This window comes from Musca domestica, unplaced genomic scaffold (assembly GCF_030504385.1).
Source record: "Musca domestica strain aabys unplaced genomic scaffold, Musca_domestica.polishedcontigs.V.1.1 31, whole genome shotgun sequence".
NCBI lineage: Eukaryota > Metazoa > Arthropoda > Insecta > Diptera > Muscidae > Musca > Musca domestica.
In genome coordinates, this window is record NW_026712309.1 from 1,621,795 (window position 1) to 1,641,141 (window position 19,347).

General features: G+C 37.3%; 1 protein-coding gene across 4 annotated transcripts in view; it reads right to left on the minus strand.

Annotated features, from left to right (window-relative positions):
* The window catches only part of LOC101899502 (RNA-binding protein fusilli), a 123,160-nt gene that overhangs the window by 35,647 nt on the left and 68,166 nt on the right, over nucleotides 1-19,347 (minus strand). For all 4 annotated transcript variants that reach the window (XM_005191417.4, XM_020039590.2, XM_011297555.3 and 1 more), the window contains exon 3: nucleotides 8,588-9,052. In XM_005191417.4, the coding sequence (XP_005191474.2) occupies nucleotides 8,588-9,052 (465 nt within the window). The remainder of the gene's footprint in view (nucleotides 1-8,587; nucleotides 9,053-19,347) is intronic.

Here is a 19,347-nt window from a genome sequence, read left to right on the forward strand (position 1 = left end):
GCACAAATTGACGAAGTTGTGCTAAACGTCTGCCCGACGTGTGATACCTGCACAATACCTCCTTAATTGATACCTCTTTAATTGCCCTGTCAAATATACCCCAATCACTCCCGAAGACCACGGGTTACAGCCCAAAGTAGCAGAATTTTTGAACCTAGAGTTAGAAACAGATTTGGGCCAAGTAAATGAACTGTGGAAAATTGTCACAATTATGTATGAAATATGAAACCGATTCAGATTTGGATATAGTACCTATATATATGTTCCATCCGCTTTCATATTTAAACTGCTTTGCAACCATAATCTGAATCCAATTACGAAAGTCCCCTCTATCTTTCCTTACTGGTTTCGATTTAAATAGGGAAAATTCTACAAAGTGAAATTTCTCCCAAACTTATCTCTCAATATTAATGCTAGTTATTAATTCCTCCAACCACATTATTTAGTTTGCATTCTCTTTTTTGAATTATTATTGTCGTAGATTTCGAATTGAATATTTGTTATGGCTGGGTGGAAAACGCGTGCCAAGCACACGCAAAGCAATGGATTTTTGCGTGACTAGCTAAAATTGCAATGAATATCACTGAGATTTTGTGTTGAATTATTGTTTTGACGTTATTGGACAAATAACGAAAACAGAAACTCAAGTCGAGCGGCAACACCTCCTTTGCCTCCCAGCCAACTACGGACATACATACCCACACACTTACAACTTAAATGCAGCTATCATAATCGTTTACAACCTCAACAATTCTAGCAGTGTCATCATTATGTCTATATTTACCCATCAGAATATTGTCGTCGTCGTCGTCGTCGACAACAAAACGTCGGACGGCAACAGTAATGGCAACCACACACGTTGATACGATAGCACTTCATATCATTACGCCATACTAGCCGTAATATGGCCATCATGACAAAGGGAAATTTTAAGGGCTGTGTGCCTTTCAACTCCGTTAAAAAATGCATCCTCCTCCCCCCGGCGTATTCACCAAACATTTGACAGCACATCAACCTGTTGCAAAGTCAATAATTTGACAAAGTCACATTCATTGTTTATTATTGGCATGTGAATGGCTATGTTTCGCTACACATTCGTTGTGCCTTAGATTTTCCTGTTTATCTCGTTTGTGGCCGGTCTGATGCGTGAAAAAAACGTCATTACATACTCAACTGTATTTTTGATTTCCTTAAAAAATTACCCGACGACTTGAAAAATTTACTTAATAATTTATTTAATAATTCAAGTTTATTTTTGTCTTAACATTTTGTGAAAATATTTGCCAAGCTTAAACGATTTTATTGCTAACAACGCTGTCTTCCGGAGAAAAGATGCAAATGTGTGTGTGAATTGGGAATTTATAGTTTTTTTAGTATTTATTTAACAAATCAATTAGAAAAATATCAACATCTGACAGCATCATGCATGTTTGAAGAGGCCCATTGTCGGGTACTGTTGGTTGTTGTTATTGTTGGATTGAAATGAATTGTGATAAAAAGTTTCAATTGACGTGTTGATAAGTGATCGTTTCAATAGACAATGGAATTTATAATAAAGGGTAACAAAGAGTTCCAGGAAAATTCAGTGTAAATAGATCTCACTCAGAATTTCCGGACAAAAAGTTTAGTCGAGTGAAATAAAGGTTTGAGCTCGATTATAGAGACTAGCTGCAGCTTGTCTAGAGAGAGAGAGAGAGAAGGAGAGTAGAAACTTGTCAGCTCGCCTAGAGAGACTCATTTTCAGCTCGTCTAGAGAAACACGCTTCAGCTCATCAGAGAGAGAGGTAATTCCTTCAGATACTTTTTTAGCTCAATAGCGATACTCCCAAAAGCTCGTCTGTTAATAAAGGCTTTCTTGCATAGAAACTATAGATTCCCTTCTCGGTAGTCTAGAGGGACATGTTTTAGGTCACAGAGAGACTTTTTTCAGCTTGGCTAGAGAGACTTCCGTCAGACCTTACGGAGCTCCTATCTAACTCTATAAAGAGAATCCATTTCAGATCGTCAAAGGAGACTCGTCTATAAAGTCACGTTTTAACTTGCCAAGAGACTCCGCTTCAGCTCCGTCTACAGAGACTCCCTGTCAGCTCGTCCACAGAGACTCCCTGTCAGCTCGTCTACAGAGACTCCCTGTCAGCTCGTCTATAGAGACTCCCTGTCAGCTCGTCTATGAAGACTCCCTGCCAGCTCGTCTATGAAGACTCCCTGCCAGCTCGTATATAAAGACTCCCTGCCAGCTCGTCTATGAAGACTCCCTGCCAGCTCGTCTATAAAGACTCCCTGCCAGCTCGTCTATAAAGACTCCCTGCCAGCTCGTCTATAAAGACTCCCTGCCAGCTCGTCTTTAAAGACTCTCTGCCAGCTCGTCTATAAAGACTCCCTGCCAGCTTGTCTATAAAGACTCCCTGGCAGCTCGTCTATAAAGACTCCCTGGCAGCTCGTCTATAAAGACTCCCTGGCAGCTCGTCTATAAAGACTCCCTGGCAGCTCGTCTATAAAGACTCCCTGGCAGCTCGTCTATAAAGACTCCCTGGCAGCTCGTCTATAAAGACTCCCTGGCAGCTCGTCTATAAAGACTCCCTGGCAGCTCGTCTATGAGACTTCCTTTCGCTCGTCTATGAGACTTCCTTTCGCTCGTCTATGAGACTCCCTGTCAGCTCGTCTATAGAGACTCCCTGTCAGCTCGTCTATAGAGACTCCCTGTCAGCTCGTCTATAGAGACTCCCTGTCAGCTCGTCTATAGAGACTCCCTGTCAGCTCGTCTATAAAGACTCCCTGTCAGCTCGTCTATAGAGACTCCCTGTCAGCTCGTCCATAGAGACTCCCTGTCAGCTCGTCTATAGAGACTCCCTGTCAGCTCGTCTATAGAGACTCCCTGTCAGCTCGTCTATAGAGACTCCCTGTCAGCTCGTCTAAAGAGACTCCCTGTCAGCTCGTCTATAGAGACTCCCTGTCAGCTCGTCTATAGAGACTCCCTGTCAGCTCGTCTATAGAGACTCCCTGTCAGCTCGTCTATAGAGACTCCCTGTCAGCTTGTCTATAGAGACTCCCTGTCAGCTTGTCTATAGAGACTCCATGTCAGCTTGTCTATAGAGACTCCCTGTCAGCTCGTCTATAGAGACTCCCTGTCAGCTCGTCTATAGAGACTCCCTGTCAGCTCGTCTATAGAGACTCCCTGTCAGCTCGTCTATAGAGACTCCCTGTCAGTTGTCTATAGAGACTTCAGCTGTCTATAGAGACTGCGCTTCAGCTCGTCTATAGAGTCTCCGCTTAGAAAGACTCCCTTTCGCTCGTCTATAGAAAGACTCCCTTTCGCACGTCTATAGAGAGACTCCCTTTCGCTCGTCTATAGAGAGACTCCCTTTCGCTCGTCTATCGAGAGACTCCCTTTCGCTCGTCTATAGAGAGACTCCCTTTCGCTCGTCTATAGAGAGACACCCTTTCGCTCGTCTATAGAGAGACTCCCTTTCACTCGTCTATAGAGAGACTCCCTTTCGCTCGTCTATAGAGAGACTCCCTTTCGCTCGTCTATAGAGAGACTCCCTTTCGCTCGTCTATAGAGAGACACCCTTTCGCTCGTCTATAAAGAGACTCCCTTTCGCTCGTCTATAGAGAGACTCCCTTTCGCTCGTCTATAGAGAGACTCCCTTTCGCTCGTCTATAGAGAGACTCCCTTTCGCTCGTCTATAGAGACTCCCTTTCGTTCGTCTATAGAGACTCCCTTTCGCTCGTCTATAGACACTCCCTTTCGCTCGTCTATAGACACTCCCTTTCGCTCGTCTATAGGACTCCCTTTCACTCTTATATAGTAACCCCCTTTCCAAAATTCTCTTAAGATTTCCTTCGAGTCATCCATCAAAAGTATGCAACTTTTTTTGGGGTTAATCAAATCTTATCAATGTTCTGGCCTTTATTTAACGGCCATTTCAGTCTTCCAGCGTGCCAAATGTTTTACCAAAATGCATGAAAATGGATTAAATCGCATATAGTTGTCAGTTCCTAATACCACCCATTGAAGTTATTTTGTTTCGTTTCGTTTCCGCCTCAAGTACATTTGATACGTCGATAATTACGGTTATAATAATTTTATTTGTCCAACTGCTACCGAGTGCATTGATTAATGTTGGGTGGCGGGAAACCGTAGCAGATAACAGAATTGAACAGGTTTTTCGATGCTGATAATAGATTGGTTATTGGGAAGTTCAGACAAGCAAAATATATGTTTGCACCGACGAGAAAAACCTTACCTGGGCTGAATTACCGTTTTCCAATAAAATAAGAAATTAAATTTCCTAAAATCCAATTTTTTTTAACGAGAACCATTTCAGTTTAGCTGAATTGAGGTTTAACCTTCAATATACATTTTAGAGCTCTAAAATTGATATTTTATCCTCAGTTAGCTAATAACTTGACATTTTACTTGAATTTATATCATCTGAACTTGGATTTTCAGGTTACAAAAATACAGTTCAGGTGGTTTTCACTGAAATAAAACAGCTGATTTATTTTTTTATTATAAATGGACTTATAGGACCGGCTTTAGTTCAGGAGATTCTATTTAGCCTAATGAAAATAAATGCCAGATTTTAACATTTAATTAAAATTCGGCTGATTTAAATCTAGAATTTAATAAATATTTTTATAAATAACTGTCCAGTTATTTCAGCAAAAATGTATGTTACCTCTTAATGAAATTCGCCAATAAGTTTCACTATATGACAGTTTTAGGTTTTTAGCTACCAAATGCAACGATAATCATAAAAATATCACGCCTTGAAATCAAATACTAAACAAATTGGGACAAAAACAAAACAAACCCAAAAAGAAGCTATTCATCGTAAACCGAAAGAAAGCAAAAAAGTCTCATGGACGCCGTCTTATCGCTGGAGATTAGATTAACGAATACAAAAAGCGTGGAGCTCCAGCAAACTATATCCAAAGCATGATTGCATACCCTGTTGGACTTTGAAATCCACAAATAATAGGTAATAGAACACCTCCAAGCAGATTAAATCTAGCCAACTCACGAGAGTTTCAGTTTTACGCCGAGCAAAACAAAACAAAAATACACTATTGATAGTTGGCAATTAGACTGCTCCAGAACTTACCAATAATTGGACGGCTATAATTTCCGGTATAATGGAAAAAAAATCAATTTTGCAAATTAAGAACATCTATTATTCAAATTAAACTAAATCAAGAAACTGGTTCCTGACATATTATCGTAGACATTAAATACAATATTTATATTGATTTTTTTCCTAATTTAAATTGACAATTAAATTGAGTTCCTAGGAAAATAATAACTGAAGTGGATATATAAGGGGAAAAATTAACTTGCAGCATATAAATAATTTAGACAGAAACTCGATATAGATGACAATAGGAAAAGAGACACCCATTTGGTAGGAGTAGGGGTTTTACAAGCGTTGTAAAGAAGGCTAATAGGATTAGAGTTGGTACCCTCAATAGAGTTCGAAAAAAGTTCGTTTTAGATTAGAAGAAAGCCCCCTGTATAAAGACTTGAAGGCAGAGATGGTACGAAGTGTGCCTTTAAAGCAGGACCGGGCAGAGAGTTGCACTTTTATATTCTCCCAACTTTATTACTCTCTGATTACATTGTATTTCAATGGTTCTGGTTGTAAATGTGGAGAAAATAACGCTCACTGAAAGGACAAGTACTCCATTTACCTAGCACTTCTTTATAGGCAACGAGAATAGAGTATTTGTAGAGAACAAAAGAGATCAGAAGAGAGTCTTTTAAATAACCAAAAGTGAGTGTCAATAGACCCTGGCCCTTTTAGGAAGCCAGGAGATTTTAAACGCAAAAAGAAAAGCGTTTATTAGACTATCATATAAAGAACCTGTAGAGTCTTTATCGATGACTTTATATGGGGGTTTTTCCATAAGAGGCTAGGCTTCAGAGACAACCAAAAGTAAGAAGATATAGAAGCCAGAAGGAAGTTTTTGTAGCAGGCAGAAGATAGTTTTTACGGACAACGAGAAAAAGAGAGACAGATAGAATTTTGTATAGACGAGAAGAGTCAAATTATCAAAATAGTTTAAAAGCCAGCATTTATAGACAAGTTGATATTGAATCTTTAAAGACAGGCTGAACGAGAGTCTTTGTAGTCCCTACAAACTAGTCTCTCTAAATGAACTAGAAAAGAGTTTCCCTTGACAAGCTGGAAGGTATTCTCCCTAGACGGGCTAAGGGGAGTCTCTCTCTCTGTACGAAATAAAAGTTAGTCTCTCTTAATGAGCTAAAAGTGAGTCTCTCTAGGCGAGCTGAAAGGGTGTATCTCTAGCTGAGCTGAAAGTGAGTTTCTCTAGTCGAGCTGAGAGGGATTCTCTCAAAACGAGCTAAAATTCTCTTTAGACGAGCTGAATGTGGGTCTCTCTAGACGAACTGAAAGGAGTCCTTCTGGCCGAACTGAAATGTAGTCTTTATTGACGAGTTAGCAGGAATTCTTTATAGACGAGCTAGCAGGATGTCTTTCTAGACGAGCTGAAAGATAGACTCTCTAGACGAACTAGAAAAGAGTTTCCCTAGATGAGCTGGGAGGGATTGTCTCTACACGGACTCAAGGGAAGTCTCTCAAGATGAGCTGCAAGTATGTCTCTCTAAATGAGTTGAATGTGAGTCTCCCTAGACGAAATAAGAGCGAGTCATTATAGACGAGATGGGAGCGAGCCTTTATAGACGAGATGAGAGCGAGACATAATAGATATTATGCTCTCTCTACACGAATTGAAGGGAGTATTATTTGACGAGCTGAAGGGAGTTCTCTAGCCGTGCTAAGAGCAGTCTTTATAGCTAGAGGGGGACATTATGGACAGAGGGGAAATGGTTTTATAGATAACCAGAAAAAATGATTTACAGACAAAAAATGCTATTTTTCGGAAGACAGCAGTCTTCAGAGATGAACAGGAGAAAATGTTTTTGGAAGTCAGAAAAAGATCCTTAGAAGATCAAAAGGGAGTTTTTTGGAAGCTCAGAGAAAAATCTACATATGCGAGCAGTTGCAAGTCTTCAGAGACGGCGGAATGAAATGTATATGGCATCCAGAAGAAGATCTGTAAAGTAGCCTAAGGAAGTCTTTATTGCAGAGGACAAGAAAATAGTCTAAATGGACGACCCGAAGAAAGTCTTCATAGATGAAGGGTAGAAAATATTTTTGGAAGACAGAAGGGTGTCTTTACGAACGAACGTTTAAAAACACTAGAACAACCAGTTAGATTTATGGAAGCTTAAAGGAAAGTCACAATGTGCGAATAGACGCAAGACTTCAGAGACGGCTGAATGAGGGGTCTATAGCATACAAGTCTTAAAGTAGTCAGAAGAAAGTCTTTAGAGCAGACAAGAAGGGAGAATTTATATACGACCTGAAGAGAGTCTTCATAGATGAAGGGTAACAAGTATTTTAGCAATCAACAAGGGAGTCTTGACATACGAACAGTTGGGTGTTTCCTTGAAGTTTTTTTTTTAAACCAGAACAGATAAGAAGTTATCTTTGGTCACCTGGAAGAGAGTTTTAATGGACATCCAGAAAAATGTCTTTATACATAACAAAAAGAGAGTATTTAAAGAGGACAAAATATTGGTCTTTATGGACAAAATAAAAGGTTTTGACATAAAAGACCAGAAGGATGTATTCACAGGGAGAATATGTTTTAGGAAGTTAGAGGGAGCCTTTCTAGACGAAAAAACAAATTGTTTTGTAAAAAAGGGATCACACATTATTTAGATAGGAACTGAAGAGTCTTTATACCAGCCAGAAGAGATTTTATATAGCAGCGATAAAGATTATTTATAGCAGACCTCCGAAAAATCGCTCGAATTTCAATCTTCATTCGAATTCGAGTGGGAGTAATCCTGGGAGTAGAAAACATCGAACATTCTCCCTATTTCGATGTCGCTCGAATGAGAGCAAGCTTTTTTCGCTCGTTTTAGAGTGGGCAAAGTTGCAAAGTGCAAAGTTCGCTCGGAATCAAACGCATTCTACTCATGCCTAACACTCTTTTACGTGTATTTCCTCAATAAACAACGGTAAACGAAATAAAAACAACTACGCCGATGGGTAGACTCTGTATAAATATACCACTCTTCAAGCACTCCCGCTCGAGAGCAAGTTTCACTCCCAAGTGATAACGAAGAAATGTGTGCTATAATTTACAGATAACAAAAAGAGAATACGTATTTAGGAAAGAGTAGTCTAAAATCTTGACTCTAAATACACATTCACGATGAAGTTGTTAAAGATTATCAAAAAGTAAAGTTTATAGGAGACCTGAAGCAGGTCTTTTGGGGCGATCAAAAATAAATGTTTAAAAGGAGAGCTTATATACTGTTCCCTAGACAATACCCTACATATATACTTCACGAAAAGGGTAGACCATCCAAAAGGAAGTATTAGAGTATCCGGAGAAGAATTTCTTGAAGATCAGATAGGAATCTGTTTCAGATGTGAATCTGTTAATTTCAAGGTATTAATAAATAGCCAACAAATTTCTCATTTTTAAAAATTTTCTCTTGAATTATCCCCTCAATAAAAAAAAATTCTATAAAACTGAAATAACCACTCACCTCTTCGATGGCTTCCTGTAGAGGCTTTCCAGCAGCCTGAGCCATGGCAATTGGCAACTGTTCGATGATATCGTTTGTCAGCGTTGCTGTTGGCCCATTTGTGATGTTGTTGTTGATAATTGTATTATTATTATTGATAGTGGCTGTCGCACTGTTGTTGTTATTGTTATTATTAATAGATGGTGTTGATGTTGTTGTACAATTGCTTAGTGAAGTATTTGGCGATGTTGGCGTCGAACTATTATTTGTGATGTTTAGTGAGCTGCTGTTGATACTGTTGCTAGTTGAGTTTAAGTGATTACTGCTGCCGCTGCAGGTGCTATTATTGCCCGAATCCTGAAACGAGGTATTCGCCAATGGCGGCGACGAGGCCGCCGTATGTGATGTATCCGATGATGTTGAGGTTGTACGATCCTTGACAAATGTACCATCGGGACGTACTAATATCTGTTTTGTGCCGATTATCTGTGGAAATAAAAAAATAAAGAAAAATGAGTAGGGTAAAATAAAAATAGTCACAGATATATTTATTTACTCAGATGACAGAAGATAGATTTAGAAAGAAATGTTCATGGACGACCAGAAGCAAGTCTTTAAGTCGAATAGAAGAGAGTATTAACGACGACATAAAATAATCCCTTAAGACAACTAGAAGGGATACATTATAAACAACCAGAAAGAAGTTTATATAAAGACTAGACGGAAGTCTTTAAGACATCTAGAAGAGAGTCTTAATGGACCACTGAGCAAGAGACTCTGTAGAAACCAGAACTTAGTATTTGTATCCGCCTAAAAGGGAGTCTCTTTCGACGCCGTCAATTTGTGACCAGAGAAAATCTTGACTTAAAGATGAGAGAACGAAAGTCTCCCCCTTTTATAGGCGCTTTAATTTATATTGACGATCGTAATAGGAACAATAAAAACTGATCGATGACTTCTAACAGTTCGATCTCAAATTTCCTTTCCTTTCAAATTATACCATTTCCGTTCATTCTATGCATTTGCTTGACAACAGAGCCAATGTCTTTCATTGGTCAATGGTGTGTTGATTTCACCTGTACCTATAATTCGTTTACTTTGCAACATTTTCGCTGGTCAGAAATTTCATTTTTTTCTTTTTTGCCTTTTTATTTTTTTTTCCTTTTCCTAGCATTTCTTTATTTCTTTTCATTGCCATACTTCTGGTGATCATATAATTCTTCGATGAACTCAAGAACGACCACATTGCGACAATAACACATATACGTTGTTTCTTTTGTTTTCTTCACTTTCTATAATGGATTCGTACAGGTTTTAACCCCAAATCCGGGGACACAAATGAAAACGAATCGACGGCATGGTACTCTTCATTTTTTGTCGCCATCGAGTTTTATTTAATTATTTTTCTTTCAAGTAAAGCTTATAAATATTTCATTGCTCGATGTATTTGTTGTTGGAATTTGCAATTGCTTTGTTAATATTTTCGATTCGATTTTATTCTTTTGTCAAACACCAACAACGATGAACGAATATTCTATTGTGATTTTGAATTGGTTATTCGTTATATCTGCATATGTTCTATGGGTGAGAAAAATTCGAGTACTTGATAAGTAATCGATTGAAGGGGTTGAAATGAATAAACTTTGGAGAGGAGTTGAAATAGATTTTCTACAGAAGAAGAGAAAAAAAGTCAAACTCATAATTTTTCCATTTTTTTTTTAATTTAATTGAATGAAAGCAAAAAAGATCGGAAATAGCATAAAATTTTAGAATAAGTTTAGATTTGTTCGAATTGGTCACCTTTGACACGAATTATGGCCTTCAAACGGGCAATGAAACAGTCACACGCTGCAGGAAAGTTGCCGTCATTTTCGTCGAAGCGCTTGCTTGAGATGATCGAGACTCTTGTATTTTTTAGTGCCAACCTTGCATTCCAAAATACTCCAGACACAATAGTGCAACGGATTGGTATCCGGAGATTTTGATGGCCATTGATCGCTGGAAATGAAGCGAGGAACCTCATTTTGTAACCATTCTTGGGTGGCACGTGCTGAGTCCTGTTTGAATGTCCAAGTTCTGCGGACAAAATGTTTGCGTGCCCAAGGCTTTAATACACCCTCCAGAATATTTTCGCGATAATATTCGGCATTTATTCTGATGCCACGGACGATTAATACGAGCGGAGAGCGACCATCAGCTGCTATAACGGCCCACACCCACACCACCACCATGGCCGGCGCTTGAGTTCTGGTGGCCAACCGAAGGTGCACTTTTTCAGCTGACCTCTTTGGCAAGTAAACACGATCATTTTATTTGCTTGCAAACTGCTGAACAACGAAATGCTTTTGTACGCTTGTAAACAATATAATGAGCTATCACTGGAGTCTTAATAGACGAGTTAAAGCGGAGTCTCCATAGACGAGCGAAAGGGAGTCTCCATAGACGAGCGAAAGGGAGTCGCTATAGACGAGCGAAAGGCAGTCGCTATAGACGAGCGAAAAGGAGTCGCTATAGACGAGCGAAAGGGAGTCGCTATAGACGAGCGAAAGGGAGTCGCTATAGACGAGCGAAAGGGAGTCGCTATAGACGAGCGAAAGGGAGTCGCTATAGACGAGCGAAAGGGAGTCGCTATAGACTAACAAAAGGGAGTCTCTATAGACGAACGAAAGGGAGTCGCTATAGACTAACAAAAGGGAGTCTCTATAGACGAACGAAAGGGAGTCTCCGAGCTGAAAGGAGTCACCCCAGACGAGCAGAAAGGAATCTCTATAGGCGTGCGGAAGGGAGTCCTTATAGACGAACGAAAGGGAATCCTTATAGACGAACGAAAGGGAGTCCTTATAGACAAACGAGTGTTTATAGGCGAGCGAAAGAAAGTTTTCATAGGCGACCGAAAGGGAGTTTTCACAGACGATCTGAAGCGAAATCTCCATAGAAAGACGAGCTAAAAGGAGTCACCCCAGACGAGCTGAAAGGAGTCTCTATAGACGCGCGGAAGGGAGTCCTTATAGGCGAGCGAAAGGGATTTTACACATATGAGCTGAAGGCATTCTCCATAGATGAATAGAGAGGAGTCTTTATAGACAAGCGAAATCTCCACGGGCGAATTGAAGTGGAGTCTCCATAGACGAGCTGCAAGGGAGTCTCCATAAACGAACAATGAACGGAGTCGCTACAGATGAGCTGAGGGGTTTTCTCCATACACAAACTGAAGAAAGTCTCCAAAATCGAGCCGAAAGGTGTCTACAGAGAGGAGGTAAAGGGTGTCTTCTTAGACAAGATGAGAAGGAGTAAAAGAGACACCCTGGAGATGTCAATTAATTATTGAAATTTATAATGATTTTATTTGTAGACTTGGGTAAATTCAGTAGTTATTATACCCTACAACACTATGTGTTGGGGGTATTATAAGTTTGATTGGGCCAAAAATTATGTAACACCACGAAATATTGATTTCCCACATAGGAAAGTATATATGGATCTTCCTATCTCGTCGAGCTGAGTCGATCTAGCTATGTATGTCCGTCCGTCCGTCTTTCCGTCTGTCCATCTGTCCATGTTAATTTGTAATCACTCTACAGGTCGCAATTATGGGGTTGAAATGGACCAAAAACTGAAAAAATTCCTGATTTTGCACTTACTCTACAGGTCACAATTATAGACCAATCGACGCGGAATTTCGCATGTAGCTAGAGTTTAGTGCTGGCAAGAAGCCTACCCATTTGGGTGGTCATCGGATAATATTTAGCGGGTAAAATAGACCATATCTTTTTTGTTGAAAAAATTCAAAATTTTTCATTAAACCGCGAATATTTTAAATCCCGGCGAAATCACAAAGCCATGACAAGGTAATTCTGATCTTTACATTGATGTTAAGATCCAACAAAACGGATATATAGCAAAATATGTGCGATATATATGTTTATCAAAGAAGATATGCTTGAAAAATCTCTTATATGTCGAGAACGGCTGAACTGATTTCGACATTTCTCAATAATTCAGAATGGCAGGAAACATAAAACGTCGAAAAAAATCGCATAAAATATCTCTCTAAAGATGAAAATATTGATTTTGTAAAATTTTCTCATATTTTTTTCAATTTTGTCATATTTTTGGCATATTTCCATTTTGAATTAAACATTTGCTAATATTTCTACAGCTAACAAAACTAAGTAGTTAGGATATCTGGATATCATATACAGAACGCATTTATGGCCCGATCCTTACGAAATTTTGCATGGAGATAAGGTGAGGGTTAGAATAAAAGCCTATTCTTTTTGGAGATGATCGCCATATATTTAGGGGTTGAAATGGACCAAAAAACTGCAAAATTGTCAGCAGGTTGTAATTATGGGGGTTACCGGACATTGCAAAAGCCAAGCAGTTTTGGATGGCCATCCAAAAATATTCAATGTGTGAAGGAGTTTGCCAACTTTTATAGACAAAATACGAAAATGTCCATTCCAGTGACTTTTTGGAGAAAGACGCGCTTCTGACTATTTCGTTAACGCTGATTTCGTTGAAGAATATAGTCAAATGTCTGTATCTCATATACCAATAATAAATGTTAATCTTTTGCCACTTCTGAGAGATTATAGGTCTTTGGGAAATATTGGTTCCAGATCTAGGAAGACCATTTAAGTGCAACATCTACCAATAAATTAGAAATGAGCAAATTAGTTTCAGTTGCTATTATTCGAAAATTAGAGAACGAAACCTGATGGGTTTCTTTTATTATTTGTCACAATATCTTGTGGAATTCTTTCGAGTATCTCGCCTATATAAACAGTATCGTTTATTATAGTGTTGTAGGGTATTCAACGGTCGGCCCCGCTCGACTGTAGCCTTTGCTTACTTGTTTTATTTATATTTTTATGTGAAATTAATAAAAAAAACTTAAATAATTATTAATTAAAAATTATTCATTGTAATTAATATTCATATAAAATTTGATATTTAAATTGAAAATGTAATCCTCAAAAAATCAACGGTAGCATGAAGATCCAAAAACCTGTCCGTACAGGGAATGTATTTTTCAAGGCCAAATGATTTACTACTTTCACCTAAATCAGCCCAATCAATTAATTCTCTTTATTTATAACAAGTACCCGTGAGCGACTTTATTGCTGTTGGGTTTCTTTCAAAATTCCTTTTTAGTGAAATAAAGAATCACTCCTTACAAAAATACCTTGTACGGAATTTCGTGCTGAGGTTTCACAGTGACGCATCTTGTCATAAGGCTCTTCAAGATCGAAATAATTCATCGCCGTATTAGAAGGTCCATGAATATTGTAATAATCCCCAATCTTCGTTTGTTTTCAAACCACTGTCCATCTCTGTGACGTTAATCTTCAAAGATCATGATGTTGAACTTGTGTTGGGTTATAAAGCTTTTTATTCAGTTTTTTTTTTACGACTTCAAGCATTAACTTCAACAAGTTCAACTTGAAAATGTTAACAAATGATATTATAACAATGCAAAAACTCACTTAATTGCGTGTTGAATTTATCATTTTTTACGGCTGCCCGTTTTTTTTTTTTTTTTTTTTTGTCAAATGAGAATAGAGTAAAAACCAAATTTGAAGTAACCTTAAGTACCATAAATATCTCACATCAGAATATAAAGTTAAAAAGGTTAAGGGACAAAATCTGATAAGTTTTAAAACCGAAATTTCCTATTTTTAGGTTTTCATATTTGACTTCCTAATATTTGTACAGCTGTCATAGTGAACTGATCTCGTCTATTAGTAAAGCGTAGCTATTAAATAATAACATAATATATCAAAAATAGCTAGTTTGTCATTATTTACTTTATTCCAGAGTTATTAATTGACGAGTTCGAATTCTTACCTACACATTTAAATGAGATCGTTTTACGCTTCAATGAATCCATAGCAAATACGCACATAAACATTTGAATGAATACAATGTAGCTGATATCTCGAGAGCTTTTCAAGATTTTTACTCTTTAACAAAATATTGAAGTCAATTTGGGATACCTCAAAATACTGTTTAACCATTTTTTTTTTTGTGGAACTGGATCTATTTACAGGAAAAGAAGAAGCACGGTGTAGCATTATCACTCTACGGGGTGAGATAAAAAAACCTGCAACAAAGTCAAACGCCATAATTTTTACTTTTTTTACCTTTATTGAATGAAAGCAAAAAATGTCGAAAATAGCATCAAATTTTAGAATAAGTTTACATTTGTTCGAATAGGTCACCTTTGGCACGAATTATGGCCTTCAAATAGCCAATGAAACCGTCACACGCTGTCCGAACGTTGCTCTGCGTATTTTGGGCCATTCCCGGCGAAGCGATTGCATGAGGTGATCGACACTTTGGTATCTTTTAGTACCAACCTTGCTTTCCAAATTATTCCAGACACAAGAGTCCATCCAAAGATTTTGGTGGCCATTGCGCGCTGGAAATGAAGCAAGAGCCTCATTTTGTAATCATTCTGTCCTGTTGAAATGTCCAAGGTCTGCGACCAAAATGTGTGCGTGCTCAAGGCTTTAATACACCCTCCAGAATATTTTCGCGAAAATATTAGGCATTTATTCGGATGCCACGGTCGATTAATACGAGCGGAGAGCGACCGGCGCTTGAGTTCTGGTGGCCAACCGAAGGTGCACATTTTCACCTGAAATCTTTGGCATGTAAACACGATCATTTTGTTTTTTTACAAACTGCTGGACGAACGAATGTTTTCTCATCGAAGAAAACCAAATTCGGCAGTTCACAACTTTCGGCCAAGCTCTTTTGAGTCTATTTCCTTTCTTGCACTTTTTGGAATTTCAATGGCTTTACCCCTAGCTCTCTGAAGTAATTTTGCCAGATTTGGAAGACTTACACAAGGAATCTATCCTCATTAAGACCAGCGAGTTTTTAATAATACAACCTAAACTTTTATCAACCAACTTGGAATGCATTATGTGGGATATTACAGTATTTTAGTAGTTTATGACGTCTTATACATTTTCTACGATTCATACACGTATATTACATTTACAACTTTTCGACAGTAGGAAACCTAAACAAGTAAAAAAGCTGTAAGTTCAGCCGGGCCGAATTTGGCAATTTTCAAAAAACTAATATCTTAAAAATACCGAATGTAGCCGTATATTTGGGTCTATACGACGACGTGGACCTGCATAGGTAACTTTTGTCATAAGCTATAACAATATTCAAATGCGAAACATACAAAAAATATTTTTGTAATGTAGCTAAAATTATCAAAATACCGAATATAGGGAGGTACCATGGGGGTTAGAAAACGTGAACCTGCACAGACAATTTTCTGACATAGGCTGTTGTATCCATTACGAACTTCAAATACAAAATTTGAAATAATTTCGGTACATAGTGTCGCAAAAATCATCAAAATACCGAATATCAGGAGTACCGTTATATGGGGGCTATACGAAGACTTGGACCTGCACAAACAATTTTCTGTTAGAGGCTGTAGTATCCATTACGAATTTCAAATGCCAAATTTGAAATAGTTCCGGTAAATAATGTGGCTAAAATCATCAAAATACCGAATATCGGGGACTACCGTTGTATGGGGGCTATACGAAGACGTGGACCTGTACAGACAATTTTCTGTCGCAGGCTGTAGTATTCATTACGAACTTCAAATACCAAATTTGAAACTATTCCGGTAAATAATGCCGCTAAAATCTTCAAAATACCGAATATCGGGAAGTACCGTTACATGGGGGCTATAGGAAGACGTGGACCTAGAATGACCTATTGTCAATGCCAAAAGTCCAGCAGACATAAAACACATTTGGGTAAATTTTTATCAACTTACTTCATTTCGTTCGGAAGCTAGAGCGATTTCCACAGACGGACAGACATTGCTAAATCGACATAAAATGTTATGCTGATAAAGACTATATATACTTTGTGGGGTCTAAAATGTATATTTCGAGGTGTTACAAACGGAATGACAAACCTAATATACCCTCCATACTATGGTGAGGGTATAAAAAGTATCAAGCAGCCCATCTCTGCTCATGTCAGACGATTTAGCGATACCCGTTTGTCTGTTGTATGCACTCTATTTTTCGAACGAATTAAGATAGAAGGCAACAATTTTGGACACAGGTGTATTGTGCCAGTAAACAAGTTAAGTTCGTAAATGGATCATATCGGTTCACATTTTTGTATAGCCCCCGTATAGCGGCACATCTCAATATACGGCTGATCTTAGGTGCTTTTTTACTTGTTTGTTTCTTTTTTAAGGTGCTTGTATTCTTACGTTGAAAGCATGAATCATTTAGCATCGTAAGTAATATTTGAGATATCTGCTTTTTTGTGCAGTTAAACAAAGTTGTGCCTCCTCACAATGCCTAAACAATGTCATTATTAGTTAATATTAGTTTCTGTCTAGCTAAAAGCTGAACTAGCTGCAGAGATCTTTATCATCTTGACCAGTTTGTACATTCTATGCGTTCCAACTAGACACAATCGTTCTAAAATTGCATCTGTTTTTTTCTTATTTCTTTTATTCTCCTTAACACACACATATTAATCTGAAACAAAATGATTCTTGTTGAAATATTTGTATTTTTAATTTGACTTAAATTCGGTATTGTTGATTTACTACTTCGCCAGGTGAATTCGAGTTTTGCTTCACAAGTCATTAACTTGATTTGTTTTGTTTGTTTGTATTCGCCTTGTGTTAACCAGAAAGCCTATTAACTTGTCTCATAAACGTTTTTTTTTTCTTCAATATTTGCATAAACAAATAAGACAGGTTTTTAAGATGTTTTTTTGTTTGTTTAAATTTTACAAGACTTAAAGTCTTTAAGTATTACAATTGCAGTGAATATGGATTTAGCAAGGTTTGTAAAATTACAAAAAAAATTGGTCGGAAAATTGTGTAAAAAGGATTTTAAAAATTTCGTTATCATTTCCTCTTAGTATAAGCCTTGGAATCGAGCAGATTTTCATACTTATATTCACCTATATTTAAATTCAAAATTCAAATTAGTCTACTTTTTAAAAACCCGATTCTACAAATGAAATAATTTCTTTGCAAGGGGATTTTTTAACCTCCATGAATGCCGTAATAAAGACTTCGTTAAGCACCATGCAATATTGTATTTTATTAACTTCATTTAATTTAATTTATATAAATTTCATTTAATTATTATAAATTCAAACATAAAAAATATCAACTCATCTTGAACGAAACAAGTTTTTGAGTGCCTTCGTTCTTGGTTGAATAATTATAATTTTAAATTAAAAAAAAATTAAGATAAGTTTTAACATATAATTGCTAACAAGTCAAGGAGAAAGTTTAGAATGGCTTAAAAAATATATGAACTGAAAATAAATGTGTTAGTGTCGGGCGTTCCTCTAGTAAAAAGATAATTTGAAGATTCATTACATCCGTCCATTTCACTATAGGAAATAACGAAAGCATTTTCTGATTACTTTATGTTGTGAACCTCTCGGAGGTGAGTTTCAGAGGGTCTCCTGTTTGAAGTCTTCTCTTTTTAGTAGTTCTCCTGAATTTTCCATTTTCCAGTAAATGGGAATATTTTACAGCTTAAAAATAAGGTGAAAATGATGACCCTCCGACTCTTTTCAAACTCTTCACAACCCAATATTTCTATAAATTCTGGTGTGAAAATGGAATACATCGGTCCTCTCCATCAAATACCTCCCCCACAAGGGGTAAACATTTTGAATAAGTACAAGGCTTATAAATAAATATAAAAGAAGAGCCCAATATTTTTACCATATTTTTATTCCGTATGAAGATTGATGGATCAGGCCACTCTTTCTGGTACCTCCCCCACAAAGAGAGAAAATGTTGATAGTCATAACCCTCATAAAATGCAAAATTATAATCTAATTCTTTTCAAACTTGGCACATCACAATATTTTTACCGATTCTAGATCAGGTGTGAGGGTGGTTTAGATCGTACCGCCCCTTCTTGTACCTCCCCCACAATGGATCAAAATTTTGAATTTTGTTGGTCATAAAAAGCGAAATGACTATCCGATTCCTTACTAACTGCACACATTCACAAATTCTGGTGTAAAGATGGAATATATCGATCCACTGCTTTAGATTTTCATCTCTATCACTTCCTCATATACCAAATTTAGTACAATTTAGTATTTTTTAGTACATATTTCCGAAACCATCTCCACATCTCAATACCACCTCACAAAAAGTGACCCTTATACCAAATTTCAGATATCCTGCTTTATCCCTTCTACATATTCCAAGCTTAGTACCATTTAGTACTTTTTGAACTTTTTAGTACATATTTCAAAAACAACCTTTAAATCTCAACTCTACCCACAGTGACCCCAATATCAACATATTAAATTTCCAGCGTTCACCACAATCCAAAATGTACCAAATTTAGTACCATTTAGTTCAGTTCTTACACTTAGTTCACATTTTCAAAAAACCACCCTATATCAACCCTACCTCCCAAACAGGACCAAGTTTCAAGATTATACCTTTATCCTTTAAATTATTCCAAATGTTATAAAATGTAGTGAAATTTAGGACATTTGAAACACTTATTTCCAGAAACACTTTAATTCGTTTATCCTACTCATCATCAAAGATCCTAATTCCAAATTTCAGATTTACAGCTCTATCCCTTCCTCATATAACATATTTAGTAGAATTTAGTACTTTTCGTACTTTAGAGTACATATTTCCAAAAACAACTCTATATCCCAACCCCACATCACAAAATATGACCCCAAATATCAAATTTCCAGATCTAAACCTTCACCAAATG